The sequence below is a fragment of the Cavia porcellus genome, unplaced genomic scaffold (assembly GCF_034190915.1).
Source record: "Cavia porcellus strain 051 isolate PalLab524CR breed Dunkin Hartley unplaced genomic scaffold, mCavPor4.1 scaffold_6, whole genome shotgun sequence".
Taxonomy (NCBI): domain Eukaryota; kingdom Metazoa; phylum Chordata; class Mammalia; order Rodentia; family Caviidae; genus Cavia; species Cavia porcellus.
The window spans coordinates 97,745,285-97,761,523 of NW_026947489.1; the positions used below are offsets into that span (position 1 = coordinate 97,745,285).

The 16,239-nt window shown below is 45.3% G+C and overlaps 1 protein-coding gene across 18 annotated transcripts in view; it reads left to right on the forward strand.

The window, feature by feature from the left end:
• Plekha7 (pleckstrin homology domain containing A7) overlaps nucleotides 1-16,239 on the forward strand; it is a 211,709-nt gene that overhangs the window by 173,729 nt on the left and 21,741 nt on the right. For 16 of the 18 annotated variants that reach the window (XR_010048397.1, XR_010048398.1, XR_010048399.1 and 13 more), the window contains 7 exons: nucleotides 2,717-3,239; nucleotides 3,824-3,910; nucleotides 4,389-4,508; nucleotides 6,496-6,549; nucleotides 14,897-14,965; nucleotides 15,139-15,219; nucleotides 16,018-16,167. Coding sequence is in view for 12 of the 18 variants with exons in the window: in XM_063251805.1 (XP_063107875.1) it covers nucleotides 2,717-3,239; nucleotides 3,824-3,910; nucleotides 4,389-4,508; nucleotides 6,496-6,549; nucleotides 14,897-14,965; nucleotides 15,139-15,219; nucleotides 16,018-16,167 (1,084 nt within the window). In the remaining 6 variants the exon portion in view is untranslated. The remainder of the gene's footprint in view (nucleotides 1-2,716; nucleotides 3,240-3,823; nucleotides 3,911-4,388; nucleotides 4,509-6,495; nucleotides 6,550-14,896; nucleotides 14,966-15,138; nucleotides 15,220-16,017; nucleotides 16,168-16,239) is intronic. The other 2 variants (XM_063251813.1, XM_063251814.1) reach the window with 1 other exon arrangement.

The window sequence follows — 16,239 nt, forward strand, 5'->3', positions numbered from 1 at the left end:
GCTGAGCATCCAGCATGTAGGGAGGCATTCAGAGTGGGTTGTGGAGCCAGAAGGATAGGGGTGTAGGTGGGACTGTCTGGGACATGCTTTGCATTCTTTGTGTTTTGCTTTAGAATGAACAATGGGTAGTAAAGTCCTGCATTTCTCTGGGGAAGCAATGGCCTGGTTTCTCCCCCTGCCACCACCTCTGCCCCAGGATTCAAGTAGTGGCAGCCTTCACCCCAGAGGCAAATTTCATTTGGACTTTAGGAGATTAAAAGTAAGCTCTGCCACCCAGTGACAAGCAAGCACACCTGGCATACAGGACAGGCCCGGGCTAAAGAGATCTTAAAATTACCTCCTGCAATTGCCAAGTAACCACAGTGGGGAGGCATTTTGAAAGACACATTTGTAATCCTCACAACAGTCTGTTAAGTGGTTATTTCCCTATTTTATAGGAAAGAAATTGAGACTTAAGACAGAAAAATGACATTTGACCTTAGATCAGACAGCTACAAATGATTAAATGGGCTGAGTATAAAACTGCATCTTTACAACTTCAGAGAGTGTCAGAATCACCTGGAAGGATTTTAAAACACAGGCTTTTGGGCCCTGCTGCAGAATTTCTGATTCCTAGGTCTCTGATCAGGCTGATAATTTGCATTTTCAAAAATTCATTGTATTTTAATTGAAAATTGTTGTATGTACTTGTGGGGTACGTGAAATTTTGATATATGTGTCTATTGTGGAATTGGTTAAATCAAGCTAATTAGTATTTACACTTTGCTTTTTTTTGTGGTAAAAATACTTAAAATCTACTTTTGAGCAATTTTGAAACATATACTATTTTATCATTAACTGTAATCACTATTCTACACAATGGAGCTCTAAAAGTATTTCTTCCTCTTAACTGAAACTTTATACCTTTTGACTCATACCTCCCCCTTCTATCCTCCACTCTGGTAACTGTAGTTTTATTCATTGCTTCTATGAGCTCTACTTTTTCAGGTTTCACATATAAGTGAGGTCATACAGAATTTATCTTTCTGTATCTGACTTGTTTCATTCATCTACATTTTTAAGGTGGCAGCGAAACTGCTAGTTCATGGACCACACTGTGAGTAGCCTTGGCGTAGAACATCTGGCACTTGATGAGTACTAAGTAAAAATTAGATAAAATTGATAGAAGCAGTGTCAGAATTTGGACTCAAGACTTCCTGACTCCACAACTTGTTCTCTTTATATCTTACTATCTCTCAGGTTAGACTTTTAAGGCTTATTAATAAAACTCCATACTTTGTCCCTTGCTGAATATGTCTTCTCAGAAAAAAAGACAGCTAGCTGGTAAGTCGTTTTGAAAGTCATATGAAACTTTTGGAGCCAGTATTGAAGGACAGGATATGTGTGAAGACTTTCTCACACTGTGAACACTACCAGAGTGTGAGACATAGTTCTTGTCCTTCAAAAATTTTCAACTTGGCTGGGGAAGAGACAGACATCTTGCGAGCATGAAAAGGTTACATCAGTACAGGACCTTGGGAAAGTGACGGTACAATAACTAGTTAAATAGAGCAGGAACACTGAGGGTTGTGTTTGCAAGGAAGAAGCATGGGATACTTGTCCTAGAAGAAATTAGATTTGTGTAAATAGAGCAGGGGAGCCCAAACAAGAAAGTATGGGAAGAACAGTGTTCTGAGAATGGGAAGGGAGGGAAGGAGTGCACACAGGTGGCAGAGCTTCTATGTATCCATGTACAGGAGGCCTTGTCCCTTAGTGGTGTCATTTGCTCCTCAGAACAACTGTTAAGCATGATGGCATGTGCCTGTAATTGCAGCATTCAGGAAGCTGAGGCTACATGGTGAGCTACAAAGTAAATTCAAGGCCAGTCTGAAGTACATAATGAAACCCAATTCCCTCCCCATGTCCCCCAAAATCCCCAGCCATGTGAAGCAGGTAATAATGCCTCACATCATAGATGGGGAAAGTGAGACTCAGAGAAATCTAGAAGCCAGCTAGGGCCGCATAGCTGGTGAATGGTAGAGATTCAAATGCAGGGCAGGCAGAGTGCTGTCTACCTTTGCTTAGGGTTCCTCCTTTAGGGGTGGGCTGTGGGTGCCTGGTGTGCTCCAGCCTAGTCCCATCCTGGTGAGAGGAACGGGAGAAACTGCAGTACTGCACAGTGCTTTGAGGTCTGTTTCTAGAAAGCCATGAATGCTAGGCCAAGGACTAGGTTTTACTTCACAGATGACAGGGAAGTTTTCAAAACATGGAGATGACTGAATCAGAGCAGGAGGGGAATATATGGAGGGGAGAATAGTAGTATCTCCGTGTTGTCTAGGGGAGGTAATTAACCAGTGTTCACACTAGAGCAGTAGAAAAGTGAAGGGCCCAATATTGACCATTTCCTTTAAAAATTTTTAGAACTTGATACTAAGGTTTCCAAGGAAGAGGGAAAGTCTTGGTGATGGAGAGGATTTTCCTAGACATGAAAATTGTCAATTCTGGCAAGAGAGGAAGAGGAAAACAGAAGCAGCCTAGTCCCACTGTTCTGAAACTGAGGGCTGTCATGCTCCCATATTGCCTGGTAGGGAGTTGACAGAGAGAGCTGGGTCTACACAGAGAAGTGAGGGGAGCTCTGAGTGTCTACTCATTTTGGGGTCTGACAGGAGAGGACTCCCCCACATGCTACATCTGGTAGATTTGCTTAGCTGTGTTCCTGTTTTTCCTCTCTCTTCAGCCATCTCTCAGACCAGACACTTCCTCGCCAGGGTCCCAGCCAGCCCTTGTCCTTTCCAGAAAACTACCAGACCCTTCCCAAAACTACACGGCATCCCTCGGGGAGCTCCTCGCCCCCTCCACGAAACCTGCCCAGTGACTACAAGTATGCACAGGACCGTGCTAGCCACCTGAAGATGTCAAGTGAGGAGCGCCGGGCACACCGGGATGGCACTGTGTGGCAACTGTATGAGTGGCAGCAGCGCCAGCAGTTCCGGCATGGCAGCCCCACAGCACCCATCTGTGCCGGCTCCCCAGAGGTTGCAGACCAGGGCCGGAGCAGGAGCATGCTGGAGGTGCCCCGCTCTATCTCTGTGCCTCCATCACCTTCGGACATCCCTCCCCTGGGGCCCCCAAGGGTCTTTCCACCCAGGCGGCCACACACACCAGCAGAGCGTGTTACCGTGAAGCCACCAGAGCAGAGGAGAAGTGTGGACATCTCGTTGGGAGGCTCTCCGAGGAAGGCACGGGGTCATGCCATCAAGGTAAGGCATGGAACCTTGGCCTCTATTGGGCCCAGCCTCAAGGTGCTGGGAGCCTCACCTGGTTTGAACACAGATTGAGGCATTGGGACTAAATAATAGCAAACACTCTAGGTTCCAGTGTAGTTCTTGGGTTTCACTCTAATTCTGACCATAACTGTGTAAGGTAGGTACTATAATCACAGTCCATTTCACCAAAGTTTTTGAGAGACAAGGGTCTCTCGCATGAGGACATACAATTAAATGTCTGCTTCCTGGCAGCTTGGAAGGCAGGCCAAAATGTCAGTGTTCAATCAGTTCCCTTACTTATAACAACCCACCTCAGATTTGACTCTCCAAAGGGTTTCCACCACGTACTGTTTTGTCTCCAGTGAGGAAGGCTTGAATGCCCATCTGAGGCTCAGATAAGGAAACTAGCACAGAGTGTTACTTGGGAGTCAGTAACAGAGAGGCTTTGTGCCTGCCTCTCTTTTTTTTTTTTTTGTACCGGGGATTGAACTCAAACCTCGCACTTGCCAGGCAGGCGCTTATGCCACAGAACTAAATCCCCAGCAGTTCAGTGTGACTTCTTATCTCTCTACCTCTAGGACTCCTCGCACATGGACCGACGCTCCATGCCCTCCATGGGTTACATGACCCACACTGTCAGCGCTCCCAGTTTACATGGAAAATCGGTAAGCAACCTCGTGCTCCTCATCCAGGTGAATATGAGGCATCCTACAGTCCTGTCTCAGTGGGCTTTCCTCCCTCTGTGCTAAGTCATAGGGGAGCCTGCAGCTGTCCTGTAAAGACTGGGTAAAGAACTTGGAAAGCAGAGGGAAATGTTGGGCTTGCCTTCTGCTTTGAATAGGATTTTGCAAGGAGCATTTTGTACCCATCACCTCTCTCCTATTAGCTCCTCTCCTTTCTTCCCCACTCTTTGCTAAGTTAACTCTCTCCCTTTAAAGCTTAATTAGGGTGAGGTTGTACTGTTAGTTGCAGCTTTCCTACAGCCATTTGTTAAAGTGCTTTTATTTGTGCTAATGAGAGAATTAATGCAATCATTGCATAGTGGTGTCACATCAGGGCCGTCCCAGCACTGGGGCGAAGAGTGTAATTAAAGCAGTGCCCCTGTGGTGACTAATTTCCTTCAATGTGTCTATACACCTGCAGCTGGAGGAGCTCTCACTGCTTCTCACCCGGTTGCGACGGCATCAGGCCAAGTTGGCCAGTGTAAGAAATTTTGCCGTGGGCCAGTTACTGCAGCACCATCTGACCTTTCCCACCTGCCAGGTCAGCGTCCATGGGCTGTCATGAGAGATGTGCTGGCCCATATTCCCTTGTGATGCTCTGTTCTGTCTTTGCTGTTTGGCGCACTCTCACCCCTTGCCTGTTTGCTTCTGGATGCTGCTGCCAGATGCTGTGTGGCAGTCACATAGCCCAGCCTACTGGTGCTGGGCAGGGGCTGCATGTTGCGAGAAGACCCTGAACTGTAGCTTCTCTGGTTGTATATAATGACTATCAGGCTGTTGTGTGGTCATGTTGGGTACTAGTTGGGTTACTGAAAGACACAGGCGGTTAGCCTGGAGGGGAGACTGTAGGACACCCTCTCATTTCTGGCAGTGCCTGCTTCCTGCAGAGCTCTCACTTCCTTTCTCCTGTTGAGCCTCACAGTAACAGGGAGAGACTTAAGTAGGACACACAGGCACAGGGTTCCATGGAGGAAGGGACTTGCCTGAGTTTCTTACTAGAAGCATGCAGGCTGAGCCATAATCCAGCTCCTGTCTGGCACAGTGCTCTAAACAGTTTCTAGGACGTTGAACTCTACAGCCAAGTTTTTTGAGCACTGTCCAGGGAGTTGCTTTTCCAAACATCTACAGCAGCGTAACTCTCAGGAGTTGTCCTCAGGCAGGGATAGGATGGGGTTTGCCACACAAAGCTGGTAGGCAGGGGACAAATGGATGATGAAGATGATGTGACTGTCACCTTCCTTCCTTGTCCTGTTTTAGTGAGGGATTTGAAAAAGGTATTTAGAAAAATGAATGAAGGCAGGGCCATTGCCACATGCTGTAATCCTGGCAACTCAGGAGGCTGAGGCACGAGGATCATAAGTTCAAGGTGCCTCAAAATAAAAACTTAGAAGGACTGGGGATGTAGATCAGTGCAAAGACCTGTATTCAATCCCCAGTGCCACCAACACCACCATCTCTCCTATAAAGAATGTGCAAAACCGTAAGTTGAGTATATTTGGGTAATTTTAGATAATATTCTTCCTACTTCTGTGAAAAGTATGTAAGGACTGGGCTGATTGGAGAAGTAAGGATGGATAAGGGGATAGTGGAGAGACAGAAATAAGACTTTGCAAGCCACAAGCATCTCGTTTTGCCTTCTTATGCTTAAAAAAAACCCTGCATGAACTCTTTACGTGGCTTACATGTGACCATCAGCGTTATATAGCAGGATCACCTTCCCCAGCTCTGGCTTGCTCAGCTGGGAGACCCTGTTCGTCTGCAGAGAATGTGGTCTCTAGGTCATTCTTCAGCTTTCATAGCCCTCTGCTTCTCTGTTAGCGTCTGTGACCAGCTACATTAGGGGACCATGAGTTCTAGAGAATTAGTCCATTTCTTATTTTTACTGCCTCTACTACCCTGCAGAACTCAACAGACTATCAGAGATGCCACAGCAGATAATTCTGACCCTGAAACCAGCTCCTGACATGGCCACATGAGCTCCATGCCGAGCAACAAGAGTGAAACGTCCAGTAGCTTTTGGTTCAAAGTCACACTGAGACCTAGATCACCCAAGTCATCTCTGTGCTTCTTCTAGGCATCTCCTTGTTACCGGGGTTATCTTCTTTTGTGTGTGAATCAACCCCATTCAAAGTTTTCATGACAAAAATTGGAGCCATGGTCATTGATTGACCCCTAGTTTAGGTGTGATATGTGCTCTTGAAAGTAGACCTTTTCCCCTTTCTGCTTGAAGACCCTAGTATTATCCTCAGCTGCACTGCTGGGATGGGAGCCTTCTCATGCCTGCCGGTTCAGAGACAAGCTGACTTTTCCCACAGTGACCTGTAGGCTCTGCTATGCCTAAAGGGTGTGCTGGGCCACAGCAAGACATTTGTGCTTTCTCCATGGCCTCAGATGTGTTGTTCCGCTATGGTCTTTTGTCCCCAAAGCTGCTCTATGTAAATGATTCACTTTTAAAGCCCTATATTATGGAAGCCCATGGTATTTATAACTGCTTGGTTTTCATTGTTCTCTCTCTGCTTCTTTTGAAGGCCGATGACACCTACCTTCAGCTGAAGAAAGACTTGGAATACCTGGATCTAAAGGTGAGTGGCATCAGAGTCCCTGCCTAAACTTTCTGAAAGTAGAACTGACCCCAAAACCAAAGGCCACACAATCTTATCAAATCTGGATCCCAAATGAAGATAGCTCTCTGAATCAGAAGAGTTCCATTTCTCACAGCCACAAACTCTGGCTCTCTGCATTATCTTGTGAATTCTGCTGTGAGGTCTCTGGATTACAGAATAAGGGCATAAGATCTTGATCTCTTCTTTCCTATGTTTAGAACTGAAGGTCCTTGTAAAAATGAACATTCACTTCCTCAGATCCTCTGATCAGTACAGTAGTATGTGCATGTGTTTCATAGGGGACTGCTGATATGCATTTTCCATCATGGGTGACTTGGTGGCTTCTTTGGTTTGGTTGTGGGGGAGCAGTTTCCACATAGAATTCCATAACTCTGAGGCTCTGAGGTAGCCTCTGTTCTGCCTTTAGAAATGAACACTGGGACCCTGTAGGTGGCCAGACTCCATCTCTGACTCACCCTTTACAGCACCAAAGGCCCCAGAAGGCTCTTGTGGAAGGAAGAGGCATTCTTCCTGGAAGAGAGAAAGCTGCTATTGTCCTTCCCACAGCTCTCTGAAAGCTTCTGCTGTGGGCAGCCCTCCTATGCCTGAGTCATGAAATAGGCTGGAGGAATGTGACCTTTAATCATGCAAGGGTGGGTGAGGAGCCTGTCGGACACACAGACACCTGCCATGAAGGCATTCCCTGCAGTCCCCAGTGTTCAGAATGGAGATATTTTTAAACACACGATCTTTATCCAGCCTTGCAAAGCTGGTGTGAACATTAAGCCCTAAGGCAGCAGATGAGGGCTTACTTGTCCTCCCCTCAAGTAAGCACGGTCAGGGCCTTTGATTAGAAATCAACCCATTCACTTAAGTATCTGTTGAGCACTTGCTGTATGCCCACATATGCAGAGGATGTGGGCAGATGCAGGAGAAAATATGGGACTTTCTGGTCTTATGAAGCATTCAAATGTTAGGGAAAAAAATTTTCCCAAATAACAGATTTATGTGCAATGACTGTACAAAGATCTGTTTAACTTAGTTCTCAGTTGAAGTCATGGGGATCACTGAGGGCTGCTAGCAGTGCTTTTTGGGAGCAGGTGGCATGCATGGAGTTTGAAGAGCCTGGGGGTTGGGATTGTGGAGATTGAGGAGAAAGGAGAGCCAGAGGATGGTGGTGTGGATAGGGCCACAGAAGAGAGGTGAAGGCAGATCCTGCAGGCTCCTCTTTCTACCCTTAGAAAGAAAGGTACAGAGCACAGAGGGATTAGAGAAGGAAAAACTGAGGCACAAAATAATGGAATAGAATGAGGAGTCTCTGTGTCCTGTCTCCAACATCATATGTACTAGTCACTGTGTTTTACTTCTATTAAATTATTTAGCCCTTGCAGTAGCCCAGTAAGGGAGGCGATAGTGTCATCTTTTAATTGACTGAGGCTCAGAGAGGTAAATAACTTTCCAAGGCCACACAAGCAATTATGAGGAGTTGGGGGACAGTATTCAGGTGTAGCTCTAATGCTAAAGCTTATGCTGTTAATCACCATTCTGCATGGCCTCTCCCATAACAGTGGATCCAAAGACATTGAGCTGCTTGGGAGCTGACCTCCGAGCATTAAGCCAAGAAATACATTTGATGGAATAGAGGCAGGTTGCATCCTTGAGGTTTGGACTAGGGTTAGAGTTATTCTCTAGGAGGCATTTGTGACCAGAACACTTTCTAGTGATTTGATTTTCTAGACATTATCATTATCTGTCATAAAAACAGCTGTGTTGATACCAGAAATTTCCTGATCTTGTAGCTGATACTCTAGTTTCTAGGCACTTTGCAGAGAACTTGACTCTTAAATGAATGGCACTAGTAGCTGTGAAAGGCTTGGCTCAACAGTAGCATGTGTGGGAAAAGATGCTGGGGTTTGTGCTATCTGCCACTGAATTGATGTGGATGCTAAAAAAAGGCTGTCACTGCTGAGGGGTAGGGGGTCTGTTTGGCCCCACACAGACCTGACTGGAATATTAGGTTCCCAGATGAGTGTCTCACTTCTAGATGCAGATGAGAGAAGGGCTGAGTTGGAGAGGGATGAGGGCCCACAGAACTGACACTAAGTGTGATAGGTGGAAGGCTTTTGTTTGCAGGCATTCAAAACCTGAATCAACTGCTAAATCAGAAAGGGCATGGGCTTCTTGCCATAGCTAAGAACAGCATTTCAGGGGATTAGCCCACATCACTATTCTGCCAGCCTCAAACTCTCTGTTGAACCAGGGCTGCTTCCACCTGCACACCCAGGTCTCTCCTTGCAAGTTCTTTAATGGGAGAGCTTGCTATCTTGAAAGGAGTTGGCAACCAGCACAGGTATAATACAGAACTAAGGAAGGAGTTAGGAGTGACTCGGAAGAGATGTATAGACAGTATCTGCTGAGCGCTAATGTGTGACTGTGAGTTTCTGTGGCCACAAGGGACAGTTAAGGAAAGTGGATGGCAGCTGTAAATAGATAGTTTTTAGTATAATTGAATTTTCTAAAATGGTTGCCTCAAGTGGTAGTGAACTCCATGTCACTTGGGTACAACTGAGGCTGCATGCGACTGAGTAGGATGTGTGATTGGTTTAGGAAAACTCAGAGGTTCACTAGTCTTTAGCTTCTGTGACTTGGTGGAAAAAATGTCCCTGAGATGAGGGCCTCTGTGGACACAATTAAATTGGCCCTGAGGACTACCCCACACATGGAAATAGAGAAATAGATCCCTTCTGCAACTACCTTCTTGTGACAGGCTCCTTCTGGGACCCTGCAGAATGAGGTAAGGAGGTAGGCCACTTTGGCGAAGGAATCTTCCTGCCTGGAATCTGACCTGCTTAACCCCCTCACTGTGCCATGTTGATTTAGGGCCTCTCATATTCTTGTTCCTAAGGCCAAGAGCACAGGACCATCCCTCCTTTGATCTGCTCATACTCAGCCTCCAGTTGGTGGCGTTTGCTTCCCCTGCACACTGCAGAGCTGTTTCCTTCTTGAAGGCCACCTTCCCACTGTGATGCCAGGTGGTCGAGGCACTCTCTCAAAAGTTGCTTATGCTTTGTACTGATGCACCAATGAGAAGCATTTACTTCTTGAGCATTTTACTTGGTGGTGCCAGGGTGAAAAGGATTCTACAATGATTAAGATCTGTTCTTGCTTGGTCCGTGTTTGGGAGCAGTTGGTGTTCATTTATGTTATTTAATCCTTGGACAACCTTGAGCATAGAAATTATCCCTGTCTCCCTAACCAGAACCCTTGTCTCCAGAAATTAAGGAACTTCTACAAAGTTACATAGCAGGGACTGAATTCATCCCCCGCTTTTTAATACACCATATGCTTTCCACTTCAAGAGTTGTCTTGAATTGTGTTTCTGGCATGGAAAGTGTGTTACGTAGAACCCTGCACCACAGCTAGCCCCCAAAAACTGGCTCTGTTGCAGGTGGTAGTCTGGAACTCTTAGACTTAAATTACCCTCCTGCCTTGGCTTTCCAAGTAGCTGGGACTATAAGTGCTTACCTCTGCATTCAGCTTTGAATTATATTTATACAGCTGTAAAGCACAGCTGGGAAAGTGAGGTAGGGAGATGTCTATAGCTATGCAGGTGATACATTTGTAGATAGGCATGGGTTGCAGTTAACTCCAAGGATTGCTCAATTTTTAAAATGAGGATGTGAGTTAGGCATAGTACATGTCTAGTCCCAGCCACTCAGGAGACTGAGGCAGGAGGATCACTTGATCTTGGAAATTTGAGGCCAGCCTGAGCAACACAGTGAGACCTTGTGTCTTTAAAAAAATTTTTAAAGTGCAGATTTAGTCTTTTCAGCTAGATATTTTGAGCTAGAACCCCTAGTGCACATGGGTTGGGTGGAAGATGGGAAGGACTCTATAAGTGTTTGTAATGTATAGCAGGAATTGAGAAAAATTTGTTCAAAGTGGTGCTTTTTAAAGTGTGATCTCCAGGCCAGCAGCATCACCTACACCCTTGCATTTGAGTCCTATCCCAGATCTGCCCGATTAGAATATCTAGGATAGAGCCCCATATATCTGATTATTAGCAAGTTTTCTGGATGACTGTGATGCACACAGTAAAGCTTAAGAACCTCTGACTTACAGCAGCAATTCTCAGTCCTGGCTGCATAGTAGAATCACTCGGAAGACCATTTAAAAATCCCCAGACCAGTTATATTGGAATCCTTGGGGTGTAACTCAGGCATCAGGCTTTTTAAAAGCTCCCTGGATAATTCTAGTCTTCAGCTATAATTGAAATTCACTGTGCTAGAGGGTGAGGACAGTGCTTCCTAAAAGGAGCTGTTAAGATCTGAGATGGTTGGTCAGACATGAACTTTTAGATTCAGTCCAGGTGTGGAGATGGAGATTCAAGGGACAGAAAGTAAAATAGCACTACTCTAAACAAAGCTTTGATATCTCACAGAGTGTGATAGAGAGGCAAAGAAGACACAGGCTTCGCTGCTGTAATGTCCTTTGCTCAATGTGGCAGCACTGGGGAGGAAATGAGCACTGAAATGGTCTCCCATACCAACAGCCTGCACATAATCCCATCACTTAGAGCAAAATGTCCCGCATTTTACAAAGTCCAGAAAGGTCCTACAGTTGGACCCCATAGCGTCACCAAGGTTCACTTTAGTTGTGCTGTGCATATTCTCCTTAAGATTTCCCCTGTGCCATTTCCTGAAATTCTGGCTGCTTCAAGTGTCGTTTAATGTCTCACCTGTTACGTTTTGTTGTATTTGCCTTTTTGTTTGGAACAGATTAAAAATAATGAACCTTTGATCAACGTGCTTTACAAAGTGCTGAAGAAGTCAGCACTGGGCTGTCGGCCCAGGAGAAGCGTAAGATGATCTGATCTGTGTCTCTGAACGGGGCCATTCCATTGCTTCTGGCTCAGTGCCGGCTCCATCACTTGCTTAACCAGTTGCTCTCCTGATCGCCTCAGGCTTCCCGCAAGTCATTTTGGTTTATTTTCTTTAAATTTTAGCTCTCTTCAGTATTGGGGCTGATGCACCAGGCTGGGCTGCTCATCTGTGGTGATCTGTGACTCCATCTTTCGTGCTGCCAATGGGTGGGGGACTGCCTGGCTTGCCACCAGCTTGTGTTGTGTTTCCATTGTCATTTGTCTGCCTCCATGGTGAGGGCACACCTAGATAGGGATGAGCATGAGTTTTTTGGGAGGGAGCAGCAGTTATTAGTCACCTAGAAGGAGACCAGGTCAGATTACCCTGATTTGGGGCAGGATGTTGCTATTTGAATAATAGTTGAGAGCTAGACTTGGGCAAAACAGTCACTTCATGCCCCTTTTGACACAAATGTATAAGGTCTATAATGTGACTGGCTACTGTAACATTCTAAGGGAATCTGCCGGTGGGGTGCACATGTAGTATCTAGTTATCTTGAGCCCCAGAAACATGTTGGGATGTGGTGAAGGCAGATAAGATGCCCACAGGGCCTTTAATTCTCTTCTGATGCAGTGTCGTTATAGTGGATAAATGCCCAGACTTTTACTTTTTTCTGGCAATAGATGCGGGTGCAGGGGGCACACTCATTGATAACTTAAATGGATTTAAACATTGCTAACACAAGTTTAAAAGGAAACTTAGCTAATATGCTACTTGTGGATTTAACATTTCTTAGTAGCCTTTGTTCTTTGGAATGGAGCTAAATTCAGAAGTTTTAAGGCTTCTGAAGGCTGAGGGTTTACTCGTGCCTGCCTGGCAAGCACAAAGGCATGAGTTCAATCCTCAGCACCAAACAAAAAGTCTCGAGTTAAGGCCTCTGAGCTGTAAAAACAATTGTCAGAAAGCCCTGCTTTACAGCCTGTGGCCTTTACACTATAGGAATCAGAGCTGACCTTCCCGATTTTGATAGATATTCATGAACTCTCTAAGCAAATATTTTACAAATATCCTTGATATGCTAGTTCCTTGCTGGGCCTTAAGAATACAGAGAAATGCATCCTACTCTCTACAGTCATCCCTTATTAGATTGCTGTCTAGAGGGTAGAGACAGATGAGCGAACAGAAGCTTGTAATTTGTTGTGTTGAGTACCACAGCAGTGTCAGACCCAAGGTGTGGGAGGGAATACCCTGAAAAGCACCAAACCCAGTGTGAGTGGGGAGAGAGAGCTAACTTTACTTTTGTTGAGCTTTTAAGCCCTTTGGATTCCTAACTCACAATACCTTATAAGCAGCACACTAATGGGGGCCAAGAGGAATCTATTTCCTTGAGAAAGGAAATGCTTATATCCCAAGAGATGGGTTGCATATATATATACATACACACACACACACACACACACACACACACACACACACACACACATATATTTAGTATTCTAGAAGGCAGTGAAGAGCATGCATTTAGAAAGCTTTCTATTGGAAAGTTTAATTTAGAAGATTCAGCTTTCTCAAAGTGCCCTTTTTGTATAGAATATCTCATTTCTTTCCTGATGGTGACAGATAAATAAGACATTGCTCAGTTAGATTCTCTGCCTTGTTATTTAAGCATCAAATAAAAAAAACATCCTCCATAAAAAGCTTTAATGAAATACGGGGAAGAGTTTTGCCTGGGGGAAAGTCCCTGAAGCATATCGCAATTTGAAAGTGTTCTCTACCTAGGAAATGAGCCAAGGATTGGCCCACTGGAGAACAGACAAACCCATTGTCCTCGGTCACGGAGAGCGAAGACTTCACCACTTTCACCTGCTTATTCTCCTAGGCTCCCCTGAACAAATCCTGCTGGGAAGTCCAGCTGTTTGTGGGTTACCAGGATTAATTCTGTGCCCTCCCTCTCCTTCTCCTCTCCTCCATCTCAGGATACTACACTGTTTGGGGATTGTTGTAAGAGTCTATATTCTACAACTATGTGTATGCACGTATGTACACGTGATCTGCCAGTTTGAGGACCTAAATTTGGCTGGAGTTCTGCTCTGTTCAAGAACTTCCACTAACTAGCACGTTTCCCTTTGACCTGTATACAACTGAGTAAGCATTTGCTGAGTACCTGTCATTGTGCCAGGCCTTATATTCAAGGCCATGATAAATAAGACAGTGGTTCCTGCTCTTTAGTGTATGACCAAAGAGATGCTGGGAATGTTTGGTTCACTTCTGTGGGCCACAATCAGTTGATAGCCCAAAGCATAAAGAAATTACTTTTCCCTGACCTTGATCTTCGAATTAGCTGCTGCTGATTCTCAGGGAGAAGGAGCATAGGAAAGTTGGGCACATGGATAACTTGAGTCTAAGGGGGATGACTTCCACCATATTTTGGTTCCTCAACACACTCAGATTTATTGAAACTTCTGGATGGAGTGGAGAGAAAGCAAAAGCTGTCTCTCTATAGCACATATACTGTCTCTCTACTGTGATTAGGTCTACTCTCCCTTTTCCCTAGTCATATCTGTAAATGGAAGTCAGGATGCTACTCTTTTCCTCTGCATTGAGGTACATTAGACGTAACTCTTCTGGCCTTATCTTAACAATGGGGGTAAATCTGTGTAAAAGCTACCCCTGCATAGCTTTTGACAAGGAGATCTGAGGAAAAGTCAGGAATGAAGAATTAGATTCAGCTTCTTAGGACCCAGTAAGAGATGGGCAACATGTTGCCCACTGTGGGTCAGCCTAAGGATGGGAAATGTGAAGTCCCATTGACTCATGAGATGGGTGACTTTTGTGTTTCTTTGTGGTTTCCTTGTTTAAGATGAGGTAGGTTTATAATTTTAAAAAAGTATAGCCTCTTCTTGGTTATTCAGGAATCAGATCAACAAAGACCTTAGCTGGGAGTTATTCAACTTCCTTTTTTCCTTAGTAGGTCCTCTTCTCTAATGATATAGGCTGAGAAAGGCTGGACTAATGCACGCAGATCAGGGCTGCTTAGAGACTTCCTTAAACCGAGGCTTGAGAATGCTGAGGGCATTTGCTTGTTCCTTCTAGCCTGCCCACCCCAAGACCTGGATAGGGGGTGAAAGACTTCTGTAACTTCTGTTTGTCACAGGTACAGCAGTAGATATATCAGTGGCAAATCTCCCAAGATTTATACTGACTCTCTACTTGTTTTGAACAAATACGCACTTTAAAAATTGTTATTGTAACTTGAACGTTTGCATTTTGTTGAATTTGAGAATTTACAAATGCTATTAGAATCGTGAAAGATTTTAGTTTTTTTCTAAAATGAAATAGGCATAGAAATAAAGCAGATATGCTTGAGTTTTTGTCATTGAAACTTACACATCCATCCAGCATAGAGTTAACTTCCTGATTTCAAACACCGTGATTAAGTCTTCTTTAAATTGTTCACCTCCCAGATGACAGGCCGGGACCTTCTTAAAGATCGAAGCTTGAAACCTGTGAAGATCGCTGAGAGTGACATTGATGTGAGTGAGCAGAGTGGCAGGCTGACCCCTCAGCTGCCTTCTGACCTGGGCCCAGCATGGCAGCTTCTGGCAGGGTTTGAATGGTCCTGTAGCCAGAAGCTCTCTGGTCACACTTCAAGGCCACTCCCTATGGTCATTCTTGGGGCTCCTGCCAAACCTCTTCTTGCTTATAGGTCAAACTGAGCATCTTCTGTGAACAAGACAGGATCCTCCAGGACCTGGAAGATAAGATTCGAGCCCTCAAGGAGAACAAGGTAGGCATGAGTTTTGCAACATTTTGGTATGAGTGGAGGGATAGTTTGTGCCCTTTCTTTCATGAGACATTGCTTGGAGTCTCTTGTTAGTATGAAACAATAGGTGCTAGTTTATCCAGAGTAGTGCATTTTGTTCAGAAGTTTTTCTTGTGAATTTCTGAGCCAGTAGGAATGCCCTAGCTTACTGGTTCCAACTCCTGTCCCTCTTCCGTCATTCTGCTGTGGTCTTGGGAGGGGAGCCCTAAACCCCTGGGGAGGGATGCTTGGCACCTGAGCCCCTGGGAAGGAACTGCCTTGGAGATGACTGTAATTCTAACAGAGCAGAGGCCCTCATTTCCTAAAGCTCCTTTCCACCCAAACTGGGCTGTGGCAGCAGTAAGTCTTGATGACAGGACAGGAATGAGCCTGTGACCAGCAGTGTTGATTCCCTTAGACTGTTAAGCTGAGATTTTTTCTTTGTGCATTTTAATGCTAAAGATTTGTAGCATACCTTTTTTTCCCAAAGAGCTTATAGAGTTTTCCATCAACTCCTTGATGTAGCCTCATAGTCTATTCCTTAAGGAGTTAGATAATAGCCCAGTTTATAGGTGAGGAAATAGGTACTTCACGGTTAGAAGCCTTATCCCATGGATACATCATTGCTAGCATTGGGGGCCCTACCCCTTAGTACCCAGGGCAGCTCTGTCCCCTTCTGTGTGGGTTATATCCAGCAGCTTTCTTTGATTCCGGGCATGGTGTAAGGAGGCTTATGGGTACTGTGCCCTATCCTTTTTTTTCTTTGGCTCTTCCCTGACACAGGATCAGCTGGAATCTGTGCTGGAGGTATTGCACAGACAGATGGAACAGTACCGAGACCAGCCACAGCACTTGGAGAAAATTTCCTACCAGCAGAGGTTGCTGCAGGAGGACCTGGTCCACATCCGAGCGGAGCTCTCCAGAGAGTCCACTGTGCGTGCGGGCTGTGAAGGGCAGGCCTCTCATACAGGACAGGCTGGCCATGGGCAGCTGTTCTCGTCTCCC